Below are 20,319 nucleotides of genomic sequence, written 5' to 3' on the forward strand. Positions count from 1 at the left end.
ACTATTATCTTGGGTAAATCACTTGACCTAACTGGGCCTCATTTTTTCCACCTGTGAAATATGAGGTTCAGACAAGTGACCTTCAGGTTTGAATCTTCCAGTGGCTTCTGGGCCACTGCAGAGTGTACTTCTTTTTCTCTTCTAAACTACAACAGTACTTGTATGAAACTCTCATTGTGGTACTCATTACACTAACACGGCCTTTTTTGTTAGCCAAATGCACTATCTCCTCAATCCTTAACAGTAAGGACTAGCTACTTTTTTTTGTATTTCCCACCCAATAATAATTATATACATAGTAGGCATTCAATAAATACTTGCTGAATTGAACAAATTAAACATTTTCCCAATGGCAACCAAATATTACTCCCTGGAATAGCTATTCAGTTTCTTAATTCAAACTCTACTATTTCAGAACTCATAATTTGACCTATCAAAACTAACTTATCTTCTCAATATATAACTATTTGCACGCTATATATCCCATTAGATTGAGCTCCTTGAAGACAGGGGCTATCTTTTGCTTTTGTCTCTCCAGTGCTTAGTATAGTGCTTGACACATAGTAGGTGCTTAATAAAAGCTAGAGAGAGGACTATGAATCACACCAAAGAATTGGAAACTTATTTAACAACTACTTAAGAATCCACAGTTTAGCAGTGTCCTTGTGGTATCTGTCAAATAAAATTTATCTACTCATTAAATCAAGTCTGACAACTCTTTCCTGGTCTTTAGTCTGTTCTAGCCTGCATAACAAAGTACAAAATAAAATTAATTTCTTAATAAATATCCTATAATCCCAACTAGTATTTCCCCCTTAATTAAGCTGCTTTTGCAACATTTTACTATACACTGCAACCTCACCATCAAAATACTAATTATCAATATTATATATCATACTGTAATACACACTTTTATTGTTACTTGAGAAACTAAACTCCATGAAACAAATTCAAGACAAACCCACTTTTTTTAAAAACACATACTGAATTTCACAATAAACTGAAGTATTCTAGTGAGGTTCCAATATATTTGCTAAGTGCTATTCCCTCCTTAATGGTATTCCTCTATATAATAAAATTAACCTTCTCAGTTTACAAGCAGCTGGCAAACTTGCAAAGACCAAGAATAAAACCTCTAAATCATTTGTTTTAGTTAGCATTTTCACATTGCACATAGTAGGCAAAATATGTGTTTAACTGAGAACACTATGAAATGCTCAATAATTTTGACAATTTACGGGGAGGGGAAGAGGGAAAATGGAAATGAGAAGCTTCTATGATATAAAATATGACATCCAAAGTCCACTCAAGTTCCTTACAATACCTCCATTTTCAATATACTCTTAATCAGAAACATGAGGTAATATGAGTGAAAGGAATTTTATTTTGCTTCCAACTTCCCCACTACTCAGCTTAAATTTGTATGAAAAGTTACATAAACTTAAGTAGAACAGCTTAAGCCTTAATAAGTAAGCATTATTACATAATACAAGAAAAATATTTCAAAACATAAAGCAATGATAGGTTGTGGTTTTTGAGGACCTACTATGTGCAAGGCATCATGCTAGGTTCTATGGAGAATACAAAAATTAATTCCAGAATCATTGTACAATTTATATTTAGATGGGCAAAAATGAAAAATTCTCATACCATATCATGCTTAACAAATAAAAACTTACCTTTCCAATTGGCAGGAGGTGGAAGAAGGCTTGGAGAAAAAACCAGAGCAGACAGACTCCAAACACTCTGGTTTCCCATAAATTAGCCAAAGGTGGCAAAGGAGGAGGAAGATTCACAAGACTGGGATCCTTCTCTCTACACATCAACAATAACATAAAGAGCATAACCGGCAGACCAGTCATGATGGAAAAAGCTCCTATAAAACAATCAATGTTCAAGAATCAAATCCTGATGAAAAGTTTAAGCATTTTTTTTAAAAGGAACCCTCCAGAAAAGGGCCCATGTGTATAAAATTATTTATTGTAGTTCTTTTTTTGTAGTGGCAAAGAACTGCAAGCTAGGGGGATGCCCCTCAACTGGGGAATGGCTGAACAAATAGTGGCATGTTAACATGATGCAACATTCCTGGGCTGTAAGAAATGACAACACGGAGGGTTTCAGAAAAACCTGAAGACTTCTATGAAATGATACAGAGCAAAAATGAGAACCAGATGAACAATGTATACAATAACAGTGTTAAGACAAATAACTGAGATGCTTAGGAACACTAAGCCAAACAATGAGCAACCATAAATCCAGAGCACTTATGATGAAACATACCGCCCGCCTCTTCACAGAGGGAGACTCACATGATTTGGACGTGGCCAATTCAATAACTCATTTTGTCTATATATGTTTTTAACAGGGTTTTGGTTTTCTCCGTGCTTTCCCAACTGGAGGTGAAGGGGTCATAGGGAAGGAGAGAAAGCAGACCTGAAAATAATACAAATGATCAACGCAATGGCCAATCATGAATCTGGAGATGTCATGATGATGTGGGTGTGTTTTGCTTGATTATGCCTATTGTACACAAGGATTTTGTTTTTCTTATCTTTCAGTGGAAGGGGGTGGGAAGGAGGGAGAGAAGGATAGGGAACAGGAAAGACAGCAACAGAATTATCAAAATGAAAAAGAAAAAAGGGCATCATGAAAGCATTTTTTTAATGCACAGAAGAGAACAGAAAGAAGATTAGTATAAATAAGCAGGACAAGTTCTGAATAATTCTTTTTAAAAAGAACAAGATTTTAACCCAAAAATCAAAATAATTAAGTTTTATAGAATTCTACACCACTCAACCCACAAATTCACTGTTACTAACTCACAAAATGTCTCCATTTCTACCTACACTTAAAAATACCGTATACAGTTTCTCTTCTCTCATTTTAACCTCACAACAATCCACTAAGTTATGGATATTATTTCCATTTGATTTTACTATCATAGCTAACATCCACCACCTCTTCCTCCAGAATCTCAGTCTTGGACTAATCCAATAAAGCCAGTCTGACTACTTAGCTCCAGCAGTTTCTTTCCCACTCCCTCACTCCTAATCTATCCTACCCAACAATGCCAGATTTTATCTGTGATTTGCATCCATTAGCTTTCTTGCTCAAAACCTTCATCAGTCTCAATGCCTGCAGCCAAAATTCAAACTCACTCACTTAATCACTCCCTCCAATCTGGGCCTTATCCATCCTCTCCAACTTTTTAAACCACTCTCTCCAAATGAGAACCCTTCCCTCTAGCCAAACCACTCATAGTTCCTAGTCACTGCATCATTTTCCCCTTAGGAAATAACTTCCTGCTCATTCCATTTAGATAAGCTCTACCTTTCTTTTATTTGTATTTATGACAGAGAAAGAAAAAAACCAATCATGCATCAAAAATGAGACCACAAATGAACAATCCAATGGTACAGTGCTATCACCAAAATATCTTATACTATGGAAGGAACAAACAACACATCTGAATTTCAAAGCAAAGCACCTACCTACCTCCTCTACAAGGCAAGGTATTAAATGACTATCCCAGCCTTCAGTTACTGCACCATACTGCTGAGAGATTACATTGTTATGGTACCTTAAGGTTTACAGAGGAGGATAAAACAAGCATTCTCCTTCCTACTTAACATTCAATGAAACTGAGACACAACTCATTTATGATATGATCACAACTAGTAAATTATCAGGTCAAAGTCTTTTGACTCCAAGTCCAATGCACTTAAAGTACTGTCTCTTCTAGCTTGATATTAATTCAGTAACACATTTTACTGAGCCATGTATCAAATTTCTATAAGTTCAGTCATTTGTAAGTATTTTCTAACTGGAAGACAAAGCAAAGAAGTGGTACAGCATCATAGTACAGATCATCTCTTAAAATATTTTTGAGAAAGAAAACTTTTTTTTAATTGATATTATTTTAATCATTTGGCAAACAAACACCACATAGTATACCAGGTCAGGGAATATGAGTTCAAATCCTAATGGGCAAATTATAGAATATTTCTGGACTTCCATTTCTCCTGTAAAATGAGGAATTGGATTAGACAAACTCTGAGATCCCCTCCAACTATGATCTGATAGACTGCTGAAGAATTTATTTGGCACTTAGACATGTTTTTAAAATACATACTGTCTTCACAACTAGATAGTTAGCCACATAAGACCAGGACTAAAACTTATATTTTTCATATCCTCAGTGAGTAGCACACAGAAGGCACTCAAATATTTGCTATTTGATGACAAAGATGTGGCATATCAAAAGTATTTATTACAATTTTTACTAATCACCCAATTTTTATAATGACACTGACCTAGTTTTATACTACTTTATACTACTATTGTTAAACAGATATATTTTTAGTTGTAACTTACAACATTATGATAGACACCATAAAATTTGGGATTAATTCATTCATTTCACAAATTTGCAGAACATTCACTAGGTATGAGGTGCTGTGCTAGCCTCTGTGGGGAATATAAGGATAAATAATAAAGTTAAAAGATTATGGATTTAGATTATGGAAAAAGATCTTAGACTCCACATGATATAAATTCTTTATTTCAGAAATAAGGAGTCAGAGTGGGCCCTCAAATCACATAGGTAAAAAGTGGCAGAGCCTAGATTCACAACCAGGTTCTCTGACAGCAAATTGAACATACTTCCCAAAACACCAACTACCTCTCTTCAAGTCCCTGAAAAAAACAACAACATATTTCTTCTAAAAAGACAACACACCCACCCAAAAACTACATGAAAAGGCAACGTCAAAAGCTCTGAGAATGACAGTGACCAGAAAGAAGTTAAAGGAGTTCAGAGTATAGCGTGAAGGTGGGGACTTGTTACAGGAGGTAGAACCTGAAGGATAGGTAGAATTTCAACATACAAATATATGAAGGAAAAGGTTGGGTAGCCGTTTCTGATAGAAAGAACAGACATGAACAGAGGTCTGAACATAAAAAAGGTCTTTTAGGGGGGATGAGTGCACAAGTACAATTTAGCTAGAATACATGATACATGTCAGGGTAGTGGAAGACATAATGAGAAAAGTATGTGCTGAACTGAAGGGTGGGGCTGGGGCCAGAAGACAGAATGACCTAAACTCCACTTTATCCAGGAGGTATGGGAAAAAGTTTTTGAGGAGATAAATGAAATAATCACAGCTGCGGAAAAAATTAATCCAATAGCAACATATAGGATGAACTAGAACAACCTTACAACTTTTAAAGAACAACACTTACTCAAGAAGTTATTAACTTTATACTATACTTTTCCTATTATCCAACTAGAAGTTCACCATGTAACAGACTATGCCCTTTTCTACTATTTAGAATATTAAATGACAAATGCACCCCCACAATGAGGATTCAGGTAGCACACTTTCACACCAGTTTCCCTTTTCTGATTCACCCCCAAACACCAACTTTTCAACTACCTTCTGCCTCTACTATACTGATGGAGTTTGACTTTAGGTATAAGTGGCTGCTCATTCTATTAACAGAGACTTCTCATTTAGAGACAGAAAGACAATTTTAGTAATTTGGTCAATTCCATATAGCTTGAATTCTGTATAGTTATTAAGGCATTCATCCATTACAGTAATGAGCCCTAGGTTATCTGAGCAGAAATGAGGAATTAAAAATCAAGTGTTTTAGAATGTTACTCCTGCAAAGTTAACAGACTAAAAAGTTGCCAAGAATGAACTGGGTTTTAATGTTTTTCAACTAGATTAAAAAATAGATTTTGAACTTTCCTCAAATACACCAAATTATACAACAAACGTAACAGAGTTTGCATGATCTAACTAACACATGCTTCAGTTAAAGGAAGCATGGCAACAAAGGATTTTGTGAAAATTGCTCACTGAAGAGTCAATGCAATAGGCTGAATACTTCCTCTTTAACTTGTTTCTCTATAATGCTAACTGTTGAGCCAGCTCCAGCCTTTTAAAATCTTCTATTTGTTCTTTCCAAGTTATCTATCAGGGTAGGATACTTGGGGGGGGGGGGGGGTGGAGAACAATGGACCCAGGGACATCCCTACATTTTCTCCTCCAAATATGGATTCTCCTATAACCCAGTCTAAAGATACGACTGTACAATTTTAAATATGAATACTTGCATTTCAAGTAAAAATTCCAGAATGGCAACCCATAATGGAATGTTATGGATGTGGACAAGCTAATTTAAAAAATAACCAGCTTCTTAAGATCACAAAAGGCTAGAAAGTTGGTTCTACTTTAAGACTTAACTAAATGACCTGAAGGTTCTTTTCAAGGTAAAGACTGTAATTTGTTCAACAATTAACTAAATAAATAATTTCTAATATACATACCAAACCCTCCTCCAAACTCTAAGTCCTCTGGTTCTGTGGCTGTTATTTCAAAAGTTCTTACTGATTTTGGTCCTTTTGCAGCATTTCTCTCTTCTTGAAAAATTATTTCTTCAAATTTGACCTCTTCTTTTCTTGGGCGAAGGCTATACTGTGTGGCCAGATAGCTGCTTTCTTGTGCCAAATAAGGTTTGTCCTAATTTGTAAAAAAAAAAAAATATTAACCATCACCATTAACACTAGTGTTAGACATCTCTCTCCCCGAGTTAAATTTTCAACATCCTTTAATGATAATTTAACCAATAATAAACACAGTTCGACAACAATTCATAAGAAAGCATTTAGGGTTTGTAGTTTATTTCTTCTCAAAAAGCCACTTCAGCAAAAGAGAGACTGCTTGACAAAACAGCAGGTTTCCATACCTGAATGTTTCTGTGAGATATGTCATTCCTTTCTATCCGATCAGGTTCACCATTGTATCTGCTAATGCTGTTTCCACTTTGCTTCTAATTTAGAAAATTATATAAATTTTAATAAATGATCTAATAATTTTTAAGCAATAACCATAAATTAACAATACATGTGACCTTGCAAAAACATTCATGATTTCTTTAATAGTTTTTCTATGATAACCCAAAAAACTAGCCAATTGATGTGTGAAAGAGGAAAAGAAGGAAGTTGCTGTCCCATAGCAATTAGCAACAATAAACTTTACTATGAAGTTCATCGTAAGAATGAAAGAAATGATTACTTATGGACTCCTGCTACTGATAGAAACAATGCCAACTGCATACAACAAAAATTGTCAACTTCTGTGTGAAATTTACAGAAATTTACTTTTTTATCTGTTGAGTAAAATTGCTCACTGGCATCTGTCTCTTTGCAAAACAGTATTATTCTGTTCCGCTTTCCTCTTACAATCTCTCCTTCCAAAGGCAGGAACATTTTTTCTAGTAGTGAACTGAGAGTTTATATCAGGGTTCATGGATAAGATCCTATATATTACCAAAGATTCCATAGAAAATACACAGATGAAGCAAGAAAACTCTATCACTTCAGGAAAACAATATGAAATCATGTAACACTAACAGTTAAAAAAAGAGCAATACATCTTTTAGAATGCTAATGGAGTACAACATTAATACATCAAGCTCCAGGCCAAGTTATAGGTCTATTCTAGTTTAATCTACTTTTCAGGCTATGACTGTGAGCCATATTTACCTAACAGTCTCACTTACAAGTTGCACTTACTACCCAACAGTATCAATATCCAACAGTAGCCAATCATTTAATCCTGCACAACAGTTGTGAACCTGTAGTGAGACTAAGGTCACGGAAACTAAGACCAGAAGACCTAAGCAGTGACCATCATCGAACTGTAGTGGAATAGACAGGCCAAAAGAATCACTAGAAAAGTGACATTCAGATTATAATTAATGAGCTCTAAATGGTCCTACATTTGCTACAAAAGTAGCATAAATCAAAGATAGCAGGGGAGGGGGAGGGAGGAACCACAAAGACTCTTCCTGAATAGTCTTTCTGTCAGGGAGGGGGAAACAGCCATTAACAAAAAAGGACCTTTAAAAAAGTAGATGCTAACTCTATACAAACTGTTACTAGGCACGGTAACATTTTAGTGTGCACACTTAGGAAATAATCATTATAAAAAGAATCCTAATGGGCTGACATGACTTAAGTTGTTTTAATGCTTTATATATTTTATGTAACAATTTAAATGCAAATGGTTACATTAAGCATGATTACATTAACATTCAATGTTTATACTAACATATTAAATTAAAAATAGCCTCACAGCATCAGTTTTGATTACTGAGGTTGACAGATTAGAATGAGGCTAAAATCCGCTCCATTTAATATAAAATTTATATCAAAAAAGATAGATTATAGAATTTTAAAGTTCTAAGAGACTTTAGAGATCATCTACTTTGACCTCATTTTACAGATGAGGAAAGAGAAACCTAGAAATCATTTGCCCATGGTCTCACCCAAATCTTTGGACTCCTATTTCACAGCCATTATGGTTCATACAAATTTGTACATAAATTAAATCATGCTTATACTAAGTAGAAATTCATTCCAATGAGTCAGTTTTATTTCTTTTCATTTACTCTGGAATAAGCTAAGTCTATTTTAAAATTATTTCAAAACTGCAATACTAAAAATACTTACATATGACTTGCAATGTGACATCACCCTTTTTAAATAAAGTGAAGAAATCTTATTCTCCATCACCACTTTTTATAACTTTGCAATCTACTACCTTGTATTTGTGGTGAGAAACACAATTTTTTATCACTATAAATAAGGTTAGTATTTTATTTAAAGGCAGCACAGAGTAGTTGCAGCACATTAGCTTCAAAATCAGAAAGACCTAGGTTCACTTCCAGATCTGACATATACTAGTTGTATGAGCCTGGACAAATCAACCTCTCTCAGCTGCCCAGAAAACTCTCTAAAGATGCTAAGCCAAATGAGCTTCCTCATCCAGTGTTCTCTACACTAATGAAATTACAAATCCACAAAATAAAAAATAATATGAATAAGCATGTACACAAAATCTTCAGAAAGGAAAAGGCTATAACATGTTAAAGTTTTGATGGAGACTTGCATAGCTAAAATTTACTATGAGAATATTAAATAGTTATAAATATTATCAAGGTCAGTCTTAAAGTCTCATGAGAAAAATCCCAATACCAGTGGAGTCAAGTTGATTTCCAAAATTTCTTTCTTGTCTTTAATCTCTGCATGTTGGGAAGCAGAACGACGTACGCTTTTTGGGGGACGGCCAGGGGAGCGAGATCGAGAACGAGATCGACTCCCCCGGCGTCTGGAAGGAGAACTAGAGGAAGAGCCACTTTTCCTTTGCCTGAATGATCTTAAAGGCTATAAGAAGTTGGGGAAGAGAGAAAGAGAAAAAGAAATCCCATAGTTAGTTGTACAAATGTACAATGTACAAAAATAAATGTATAAAATATAGATATATAGACAGACATGTTTAAAAGGAAAAAAGTAAATTCCTTCAAAAACATGGCCTCAACAAGTAACCACTACTACTAAATATGTAAAATATTTACTGTTTACCTCTCAAATTTAGCATTAGGCTGTTTAGGACTTATGAAAAAATTGTATCAATCAAAACCCCCCACCACAGCTAAATATAAACCTCCCACACACACACTTCAAGATAACTGCATTTTTTTCAGCCCACATAACTTAATTAACCCTTAGCTGAATTTTTTCAGTAGAACTATATATGAATTACAATTAAGATCAATAGAGATTTAGATTCTGTGATAAAAACCACTGGTACCAATAAGTATCTGGCCAACTCAAACAGCACAGTGAAAACTGTTTTTGCTGACAACTGATGTACACAAAACACATTAGAACAGCTTGAAAGCAAATGTAAAATGCCTCACTGCTTAACTGATATTTCGTAATTACTTACTTCCAAAAGACAAATCTTAACCATAAACTGCATTTTCAAACCTGACACATCAAAAGCACAGCTCAAACTGCTGGCCTTCATCCTAATGAGCTGGCACAACTGAGAAACACTAGTTTCCATATAAGATGGAGAGAAACTAGATTAGTCTAATCAAGAATCCCAGAAAACAAGTTTCTTAGGCTATAAATTTCTATTAAAGCAGAGAATAACTACAACCTGTTCTACTTTTGGTTCTCTAGTTTTCAATTTCAGTTATTATTAAAGGGCTTGGGAACCTCTGGTGCAATGGCTCCCTATTACCTCTGGCATCAAATATAAAATGCTCTGACTTTGAAAGCGCTTCATAACCTGGCCCCTTACTATCTCTCAGTCCTCTTCTATCTTACTTTCACCTACTCTATGATCCAGTGACACTGACCTCCTTGTTGTTCCTTGCACATGCCACTCCATCTCTGACTGGACAGTTTCACTGGCTGTCCTGCCACCTGGAACCTATCTCTCCTCATAGGGGCCTCCTGGCTTAATCTTATCTCTGAATCTAAAACCCCACCATCTTCAAGAAGCCTTTCCTAGCCTTCCTTTATTTTAGTGCTTCCCTCAGAGATTATCTCTAATTTATCCTGCACATTTCTAGTCTGTATATAGTTGTTGGCACATTGCCCCCAAATCAGACTGTGCTGTACGCACTAGAGAGACTGGGGGGGAGGGGTGCAGGTGGGAGAAGGAGGGTACAACATGGGGACTGTTTCCCATCTTTCTTTGTATCCCCAGAGCCTGGCACATCAGTTTAATACTTGTTGACAACTTTTACTTGGGAAGTAGAGGGAGCATGAGACTGATACCATCTTTTATACCCAGTTGTGAAAACACAACAAAGCTTTATAAATCTTGATTACAATATCCTAAGATATTGTAATTGAGGATAATGACATCCCACTAACTGCACTTCTTATCCATGCCACTCTTCTCTGTGCATCTTTCTCTTTTATTAACTAAGAATACTAGGGAAGTACATTATTTGTTATATTTACTGAAGAATGTTTTGTATTTCTTGTTATTTTAATAAGACAATAATACAAGAGGAATACTTTATATTTCTCTCAAAAAATTCATGTCATCAATTTACATTTTTGTGGATCACTGGCTCCAAAGTTTTCCACCTCTATCTTGGGGGTGTGGGAGGAGGTGTGGGGATGGTCAGAAATTATAACAGCATTTTCCTAGTAAGCTAAATAAGACACCAAAAATATTTCTAATTATTTCTTAAACATGCCCTGGTACAAAAACACAGCACTTACCTTTATATCACTCTCTTTCAATTCAAGTTCAGTTCCATCTTTGTATTTCACAGTGTAAAGATGGGATTTGCTATCTTGGCTAAGTACTTCCACTTCATAATAAAGTGAACTCCCAGGCCAACGTCCTCTTACTACCTCACCATCAGCAAATTTTCTGCTTGGCATTTTCCAAAATTAATCTGAAAAACAATTTAAACAACATTTGGAATAAGTATACACAGAACTGACATTTCTACCTTTTCTATTATTACTGGATGTGTTCCATGCCTGAAATGCTCCCCTCTTTCTACTACATTTCCCTGGCTTCCTTCAAGACTCAGTTCAAATCCCACCTCCCCAGCTGCTATTGCTTTCCCTTTCAGATTACCTCCCTCAACTCTGTATGTATCATGTATGTACTTAGTTATCTAAAATGTATCCCCCATTAGAATGTGAGTTCCTTGAAGGCAGGAGATGTTTGGTTTTCTGCCTTTCTTTGTATCCCCAGTGCACGGTGCCTGGCACATACCAGGACCTTAATAATGTTTGTTGACAAGTCACCATACACAGTAACAGCAGTATTTTAACCATTATCAACTGTGAAAGACTTAGCTACTGATCAACATAATGAACAAAGACAATTCCAAAGGACATAGGATGAAAAATGCTATCCACCTCCAAAAATAAAATTGATGAACTTCTGAGTGCAAACTGAAGTACTATTTTCCCACTTTATTGTCCTTGCCTGTTTCTTTTTTTGCAACGTGGCTAATATGAAAATGTTTTTGCAGGATTTCTCATATTGCTTGCCTTCTCAATGGGTGGGAGAGGGGCAGGAGGGTGAGAATTTGGAGCTCAACATTTTTTAAAAATGAATTGTTAAAAATAATAAATTTTAAAGGAATTAAAAAGGGGGTAAAAGAGCTCCAGGGTACCAGTGTAATAGTGCCCCTCCCACCCAAAAACTTCTTGTTAACTGTGAGATAATATGTAACTTTCTGAAATGTTAAATTTATGTTATTAATTCACCCAATTCTAAAATATTAGAATTAAATAAGACTTAGAAATCACTTCTCTTATAGTTACCTTATTTTACACATGAGAAAACTGAGGCTCAAAAAGTCACAAAGCCACATTAAAGGTAAACCTCCCTTCTTTTAACTGGACGGATGGGGGTGGGGAGATGGAGAGGATAAATGTTTTAGAATATTTCATATGCTGTCAGAGGCAGGCCATGTATAAATTGGTTTTACTGAACCCTTGGTTTTTGGCATTTTTTTTTCCTGTCTTCCAAGTGAAGGCCTGGTGGGTAGGAGGGATAAAGATACTCAGAAATGAACGTGAGATATAAAAAAGGCAACAATAATAAAGAAAAACCAAGGGTCAAGCTTAGACAAGTGCAGTATTCTTTTCACTACACCACATTTTGAGGTCTACTTTATAAAGGATGCTCTGGCACTGTATTAAGTCTAAGTCACATAAAGTCTTCCAAGAAAACTACTCCTTCTATCAGCCTTACTCTCTTACCAATCTTCTACCTTTCTTTGTCTACTGGCTCCTCTATTGCCTATAAACATGCCTGTGTCATCCCCATTCTTAAAAAAAAAAAAAACCTTCACTTGATCTCTCAATTCCTCACTGGCTATCATTCATAATCTCTCCTCCCTTTCATGGATAAACTCGGTAGAAAGGCTGTCAACAAAAGGTGCCTCCACTTCCTTTCCTCTCCTCTTGTTACTATCTGCAGTCTGGCTTCTGACCTCACCATTTGACTGAAGCTGCTCTCTCCAAAGTTACCAATGCTAAATTTAATGGCCTTTTCCTCAGTCCTCATCCTATTTGACTACTCTATAGCCTACTGTCCCTCTATACTACTTTGCTTCAAGAGCTCATCACCTCCCATGAATTCAATTATCTCTATGCAGTGCTTATCTAGAACTAATCTTTCTTGACCTCCAGTCTCACAACTTAAAATGCCTATTTTAATAGGCCCATTTTAAAATGCCTATTTAGAAGTGGATGTCCCATTGACAACTTAAACTCACTATGTCCAAAACTGAACTCAATATCTTTCTCTCCCTTCCTAACTTTCCCGTTACTGTCAAGGTCACCAAAGCTTGAAACCAAAGTATCATCCTCAACTTCAATCTCTATCACCACCCATACCCAATCAGTTGCCAAACCCTGTTGATTCAACCTTTATAATATCTCTCACATATGCCTCCTTCTCTCCTCTGACACCATATCAGCACCCTTCAAATCTCATTCTGAGAGAAGGATTACAAAAGCTGTCTGATTGGTCGCCCCTGCCTCAAATCTCTCCCTGCTCCAGACTCTCTCTACTCAGCTGTCAAACTGATCTTCCTAAAGTGCAGGTCTGACCACATCACATCCTATCCAATCAACTTCAATAGTTTCCTATTACTCTTGTGTCAAATATAAAATTCTCTGGTATCCAAAGCCCTTCAAATAGGCCCTTTGCATAATCTTGTCCTCTTACATCTTACTCCTCCCCATGTGCTCTTAAACCCAGTGAAATTTGCCTCCTTGTTACTCCTTTGGCATGACACTCCACCCTCCCAACATTTTCAATGGCTATCTCCCATGCCTGGAATACTATATCCTGGCTCATCTCTGCCTCCTGGCTTCTTTCAAGTCTCAGCTAAAATCCCATCTTTTTAAAGAAGCCTTTCCTGATTCCTCCTTAACACGTCTTTGCAGTGCTTTCCTTCAGTGATTATCTCCAATTTATTCCATATCTATTTTGTTTGTACATGGGTTTGCATGTTGTCTCTCCCATTTGACTATAAGTTCTTCGGGAGCAAGGACTTTTTTAGTTTTCTTTCTTTTTTTTTTCTTTTTATCCCTAATACTTATTAAATTGTTTGGCACACAACAGGCAATTAACAAATTTGTTGAAAGGCAAAAACAGGATCCCCACCTTCAATTTCACATTTTATTAAGGGAGATACCATGCAAACAATTATGTATATACAAGATATATAATGTAAATGGGCATCACATACACCTACATGCACATATAGTCTCCCCTGTTTGAGTACAAGCTCCTTACCACCCAATCCCATCCCAGCCAACTAGGGACTAAGTTGTCTTTGGATCCCTAGCAATTAACACAGTGCCTAGCACATAGTATAGATTAATAAATGCTTTATGACTGCTAAGTATGTACATCTTCATTGAAGACAGAGGGCAGGAACAACTAGAGGGGGATCAGGAAAGCCTTCCATTACATTCAATAATTATCTGATGATTAGCATAGGTAATATTTTTGGTGGTTAAATTAAGCTAACATTTTATATCTTGGTAACTATTAGTATAAAAAATTAGGTGATTTTTGTGATAGTGAGGTCATGGTGGAGGAATTTTCAAGTGTCTGAAAAGTCAGTACTTATTTAATAGGATTTGTACCTGGACAGGGTTTTTGAAATCAAAATTTTAACTAACTAAAAAGATGTTTATGCGACAGAAGAATAGAAAAGAACTATTGCCAACCTCTCTACCGTTTTACTTTGCCCCTTAGGGGGGACTGTTTTTATAAAGGATCCAAGTTCAGGAAAAACTTATAAAGATTTTATAGACGGGAAAAGTAAAGGCCAGAGAGGGTGGACAACGTGCGTAGTGTCACACAGACAGGAAATAGCAGAAGCAAGATTTTAAGCCAAGTCTCCTCAGACTCTCAAAGGGATGCCCCGTCCACTATGCCATGCTGCTTTTAATTCACATACAAGACTTGGTAATACAGACATCAAAGCTCATTAATAACATCAAGTAAATGTAACGATGTAAAACAGAGAATCGAGAGAATACATAATGATCATAGAAAGTGCTGCATCTTCTTTCCTCTCTCCAGTTTCCCATCACACACAGCCAAAATAATCTTCCTGAGGCACAGATCTAATGTTACACCCACACACCCCTCCACCCCCAGGTGGTTCCCAATTGCCTACAGGATAAAATTTTGAAGAAAAATACAAACTTTGGCTTAGTGCAGTATTTAAGAACATCCACAATTTCACTTATCTTTCCAGTTTTATTTCAGACCCTTCACAAATTATACAAACTTTGGCTTAGTGCAGTATTTAAGAACATCCACAATTTCACTTATCTTTCCAGTTTTATTTCAGACCTTTTACAAATTATACATTCCCACCCAATCTGAACATCATTCTCCAAACTCAATAGCGCATTTCTGCAAGCCATCTCTACCTTCCAGGTTCAATCAGGTATCACTTCCTCCTCCTAGCTTTACAAAATCCTCATGGGCATTAGTGCTCCCTACCAAGATATTCCTTGAACTATTTTTATTTGTATGTATGTCCTATCCCCTCAGTGGAATCTAAGTTCCTTAAGAATGAGGACTGTTTCAATTTTGTCTTTGTGTCCTCAGAGCTAACAGAGTCTTGCACAAAGGTACTTAATAAATGCCCATTAAACTGAATTCCTTACATCTAATGCTCTCAAAGGTGCCCAAAACATGACTTTGCAATTTCCTGCTTAATGAAGATACTGCTGTATTCTTACAGTCATAAGGGAAGAGATATTCAAACACACACAGTCTTAGTGCCATAAAGACACTCTTCCTCCAGCTAAATAAAACTAATCTATTTATAATCTTTGGAAAAACAAAATAATTTAGGAAAGTACACAGTACACAGTACATATACAACATAAACAAAAATATACAAAGCTAGGAGATAAATGAAGGTATAACGAAGCTACAACAGCATCAAAGGCTAAGTGGTGGAATTTGGAATATGATGAGAAAAAAGGTAAAATACTAAGGAAATTTTGATTACATGAAGTTAAACAAGCACTTCCTTTGTTCTGCGTAAAGGCAGAAGCACTTTCACATTTTTCTTCAGGATAGCAATATCTAAATCTTCTCCCAGCCCCCAGAGTAATGCCAAGTTTCTAGAAGCACCAAAAATAAAGAAAACCAGAAAACCAGAGCTAGTGTACATCCATGCCATAGGGTATCTCAAAAATTGTACACACAAACCACACACATTTTTTACATGTACTTAAATTGTTTCAAGTATTTTTCCACTACATTTTCCATCAAGTGCCCACAAGTTTCCTTTAAATTAAAAAGCATTACCACACTAGCCATACATTTTTTGAATTTATCATCGACTCTCAAATTTTGAGAAAGGACATTATAGGTTAGCTAATTCAGGGGTGTTAAATACTGGTGCCCAGGGCCCACAATACTCCCAGTGCAGCCTGAACTTTATTAAAATGTGAGAAATATTTAATAAAAATAAATAAAAATATAACATATAATATTGATTTGAAGTTTTCTAAGTCAATATGTGGTCCAGAGGAACATATTTCTATTTGAGTTTGACAGCACTGATCTAGTCTACCTCCTTACATATGAAGATAACTGAAGCCCAGAGGTTAATCCAAGATCAGAGGTAGTAAGCAGCACAGCTAACATCTGGACACAAGTATTATCATTGATCCTACAGCCTTTTCCTCTACACAGAGCCCCCTTTCCAGCTACCTGATATGTAAACCAAACCAAACCCCTCAAAATAGCTCAGCAATATTTTGCATAATCCTGCTTTCCCCAAGCACTAAAACCGTATAAATGTTCTGCAAAGCAACTCATCTTGTCTGTGGACAGATTTTAGAATAGAAATTTTTAAAATCTTACAAGTCCTTTTCCCTGTCTATTCACTACAAAATAGCAGTCATATCCCGATTTGGTGTTTAGTTGAGACAGAATAAAGGAACCAAGACACAGAATTTATATCTATTGTGCATGCTAAAGTACACCTTTACCTGAATGGAGAAAATGGTTAAGATATATGTATATGTTCAGGCATTCTTGAATAGACTCCATTCAGTCAAATTTTATTTTAAGGCAAAATTCTGTACATTAAGTTCAATATCCTCACTCCTATTGTTCCCCTGGAACTCCTCTCCATGAAACCAAAGTCTATTCTGTTCCCAGAAAAATCTGACTTCAATATGCTAATAGTTCTTAACTTTTGTTGCATTCAAATGAAGTCTCTATCTACAGCTAAAGTTCGTAAACTTTTTTGTGGACCCCTTTGGCAATATGGTGAAACCTACTCAGAATAATGTTTTTGAAAGGACAAAATAAAATACATAGGATCACAAAGAAAACCAATTAAATTGAAATAAGGATTTTTTTTTCCCATCCAAGTTCAGGGACTCCCTGAAATCTATCCCAAGCATCCCTTAAGGGCCCATGGATTCCAGGTTAAGAATCCCTGAGCTTGGTTAAGAATCCCTATAGCTTGCCTCCAATTTCAAGAATAGACAGACTTTGTTGTGCAATTTTTTTTTAAATGCCTGGAGATCTAAGTAACGGAAAATAACTAAAACACTTTTTAACTTTAGAGATGCTCAACTCTTAACAAAAAGGTGGCACTGTCAAAAACCAGACTTGTCACAGTCACACAGGAAAGGAGAAACAGACTGCTCTCTGAACACTTCTCCAATTCTACATGTCAGCGCTCTACATTTTTTATAGGTTGAAAGAGGGGCTGGATTAATCAATAATGGAAAAATGTCAAGGACGTTATAACATTCTGCAGTCTGTTATACAGTCTGATTCTGCGATATATGCTTGACATTCTAAAACATTTTGCTTCATAAATGTCTTCATAACTTCCTAAGAACGTATTTGTCATAGGTTCTAATTCTTAGGATTGCTTCAGGGAGTTGATCTTGTTACTCTTCTTCAACTCCAATCATCACCAAGAGGAAGAATTAAATTAAGAACACTGTAACACCAATTGTCCTAGTTTTCTTGTGAATTCCCCAAACCAAAAAGGCTATGCCAGCTATGAAGGAAAAATACAGTGTCCTATACCTTCGGCTAAAAAAAAAAAAAAAGTAAATAATTTTCCCCCAGAAAACATACTTATTCCACATAACATTAACCTTATAAATGACAAGCAGGCATAGAAGCAGACACAAAAATTGCTGAACTGAATGCTAACTTGTGACAACTATCAGAGGCTGGAAAGAGGAAGTTACCTTAGCGTCCCTCCATGTGCTGGTTTAACGTTTCTACTCGGCCGTCTGAATGACCTGTGCACAGATCAATTTCAGCAAGTAATCAACTTAACCAGCAAGGTCCAGGAGTTATAACCCTTTCTGAACAGCGCCTTGCAGAGCAAGCCCCTTCTAATTAAGCACTTCCCTGCCATAACAACTCTCCTACACATAAAGCAGCGATTTAAGATTTACAAACCACTTTCTTCAGAACAGCCCAGTCGAGCTTAATTATCACGTATAATTACCCCCATTTTACAGACGGAGGGAAAGAAGACTCACGCACAGAGATGAAGCAACACAAGTATTCTTTCCACTTCTCCACAAAGTCCTTTTCGAGGGTAATAGTATTTTAAACACCATCTCAAGATTTAATCATAACCTGGCATCATTACGACATACGTATTAACATGACATACATGAAGTCAATACATATTAAGTACTGCCATGTGCCGTGCACTGTGCAAAGTTCTGGGGATACAAAAAGAGACAAAAGCCAGTCCCTGCCCTCAAAGAGTTTACAAAACTTTTATTTTTATTTTAGAAGAACTCGGCTACAAAGCTCTCCTCCTGACGACCCCGTCTTTCCAACAGTGAACCATCCAGAGGCCCAACTCTAAGTGGGCATTTCAAAACGCAACGACAACTTGTTTTTTAGTCAGTCACAAACCCACGCGCACTAATAGGAGTTAAAAAAAAAACAAAAACAAAAACAAAAACAAAACCCTTTCTCCATGTCCAGCTCCGCACATTTTTCCCCTCTCGGACCCTGCTGTTAATACTCTCGTCTCCCTAACCCCAGGCTTCTTTCAAGACTCCGGGAAAATCCCACCTTCTGCAGGAGTCCTTTCCCATCCCCCCCTTAAGCTTCGCACAATCCCCCCGACCCTCTCTCCCACTGATCCAGGATCGGGCCGGTCTGTACACAGTTGTGGCCACACTTGACTGGTAGCTCCTCGAGAGCAAGGGCCGTCCTTGGCTTTTCTTGGGATCCTCGACATCTAGTACCATGCCCTGCACCTAGTGTGTGCCGCATTAAATGCCAGTGGCCTGTGTGACGTAAACCTAAAAAACCGGTCAATCTCAGCGACCACCCCCAGCTAGGACGGCCTTCCCCCAACCTCTGGATAGACTCTTATCAGTCTCCATTCTCCCACATCGACACCCCAAGAAAGGTACAAAATGAGGGTGGGCGGCGCACGCTTTAAAGTCTCTTCCCGGGAGGCAGGGACCCCAGAAAGGCCCCCAGCGGAGCGCAGCCGAAATGGAGGGAAAACGTCAGTCATTTAAAGCCCCAAGCAGCCGCTTGAAGGCTCCCCGTAGCGCGTGTCCGCCGAGGGATGCCAGCCTACCGGGAGAGTGAGAGGGGGGTCGAAGGACCCCTCCCCCTCGCCCCCTGTCCCGGCCCCCTCCTAGGGGAACGCGAACCCCAGCAGCAGGAGGCGTAGGGCCAGTTTAAACCACCGCGGGGGGGAGGGGGCAGAGAGGAGGAACCATCTCTCCTCAGCGAGGGGTGGTTGTGGGGGGGGGGGTCCTTTTCCTTCTCCTCCCAATCGTGGTATCGAGATCGAGGCAGCGGCGCCCCCCACCACCAGCAGCCCAGAGCCGGCCCCCTAGAGCGGGGGACTCCGGGGCCGCCCCAGGCTCCGCTTCGGCTGCTGCTCCGCGCCCGATCCTGGGGGTGGGGGACCGGGCGCTGTCCCCGGAGAACACGGGATGAGGAGCGGCCTCCGGACCCAGCCTCCGCTCACCCGGCCGCCAAAGGGAGAGAAGGGAAGGGTAGGAGTCCCTACCTGCAGCCGAGGTTCCAACGGGGACACAAACATCCAAAAAAGTACGGAAAAGTAAATCCGACAGCGGCGGCGGTTCCGGGCGCGCGACTCGCCTGAAGCGCGTACTCTCGCGCTCCCGCTGCCTCCGCCCCTCCCGGGGCGCGGGCGCGCTCCCGTGCCCCCCTCCCCACCCCCCCCGCTTTACCTTCCTCTTCCAGCCCCAAAACGTGCAGCCCGGCGGTGGCGCCAAAAATTCCTATTGGTCCCTGCCTTCGGTTTGAATCGTCCGCCTTGCAGCCGATTGGCTGAGGGCTCCTGGCGTGTCCTGGGATGTGTGTTTGTGTCTCTCACTCTCTTCGGGCCCCTGCAAAAGAGCGCCGCCCTCAGCCGGGAAGCCTGGGGCGGAGATCGCGATCT

The 20,319-nt window shown here is 38.1% G+C and overlaps 1 protein-coding gene across 1 annotated transcript in view; it reads right to left on the minus strand.

Moving 5' to 3' along the window:
- LBR (lamin B receptor) overlaps positions 1 to 20,086 on the minus strand; it is a 42,946-nt gene extending 22,860 nt beyond the window's left edge. Inside the window, exons 1-6 of the mRNA XM_036756400.1 lie at positions 19,924 to 20,086; positions 11,099 to 11,277; positions 9,047 to 9,235; positions 6,754 to 6,837; positions 6,335 to 6,527; positions 1,680 to 1,876 (exon numbers count right to left, since the gene is read on the minus strand). Coding sequence (XP_036612295.1) covers positions 1,680 to 1,876; positions 6,335 to 6,527; positions 6,754 to 6,837; positions 9,047 to 9,235; positions 11,099 to 11,263 — 828 coding nt within the window. The 5' untranslated portion in view covers positions 11,264 to 11,277; positions 19,924 to 20,086. The remainder of the gene's footprint in view (positions 1 to 1,679; positions 1,877 to 6,334; positions 6,528 to 6,753; positions 6,838 to 9,046; positions 9,236 to 11,098; positions 11,278 to 19,923) is intronic.
- Between the last annotated feature and the right edge of the window lie 233 nt (positions 20,087 to 20,319).

Source organism: Trichosurus vulpecula, chromosome 4, assembly GCF_011100635.1.
Source record: "Trichosurus vulpecula isolate mTriVul1 chromosome 4, mTriVul1.pri, whole genome shotgun sequence".
In the NCBI taxonomy this organism is placed as follows: Eukaryota; Metazoa; Chordata; class Mammalia; order Diprotodontia; family Phalangeridae; genus Trichosurus; species Trichosurus vulpecula.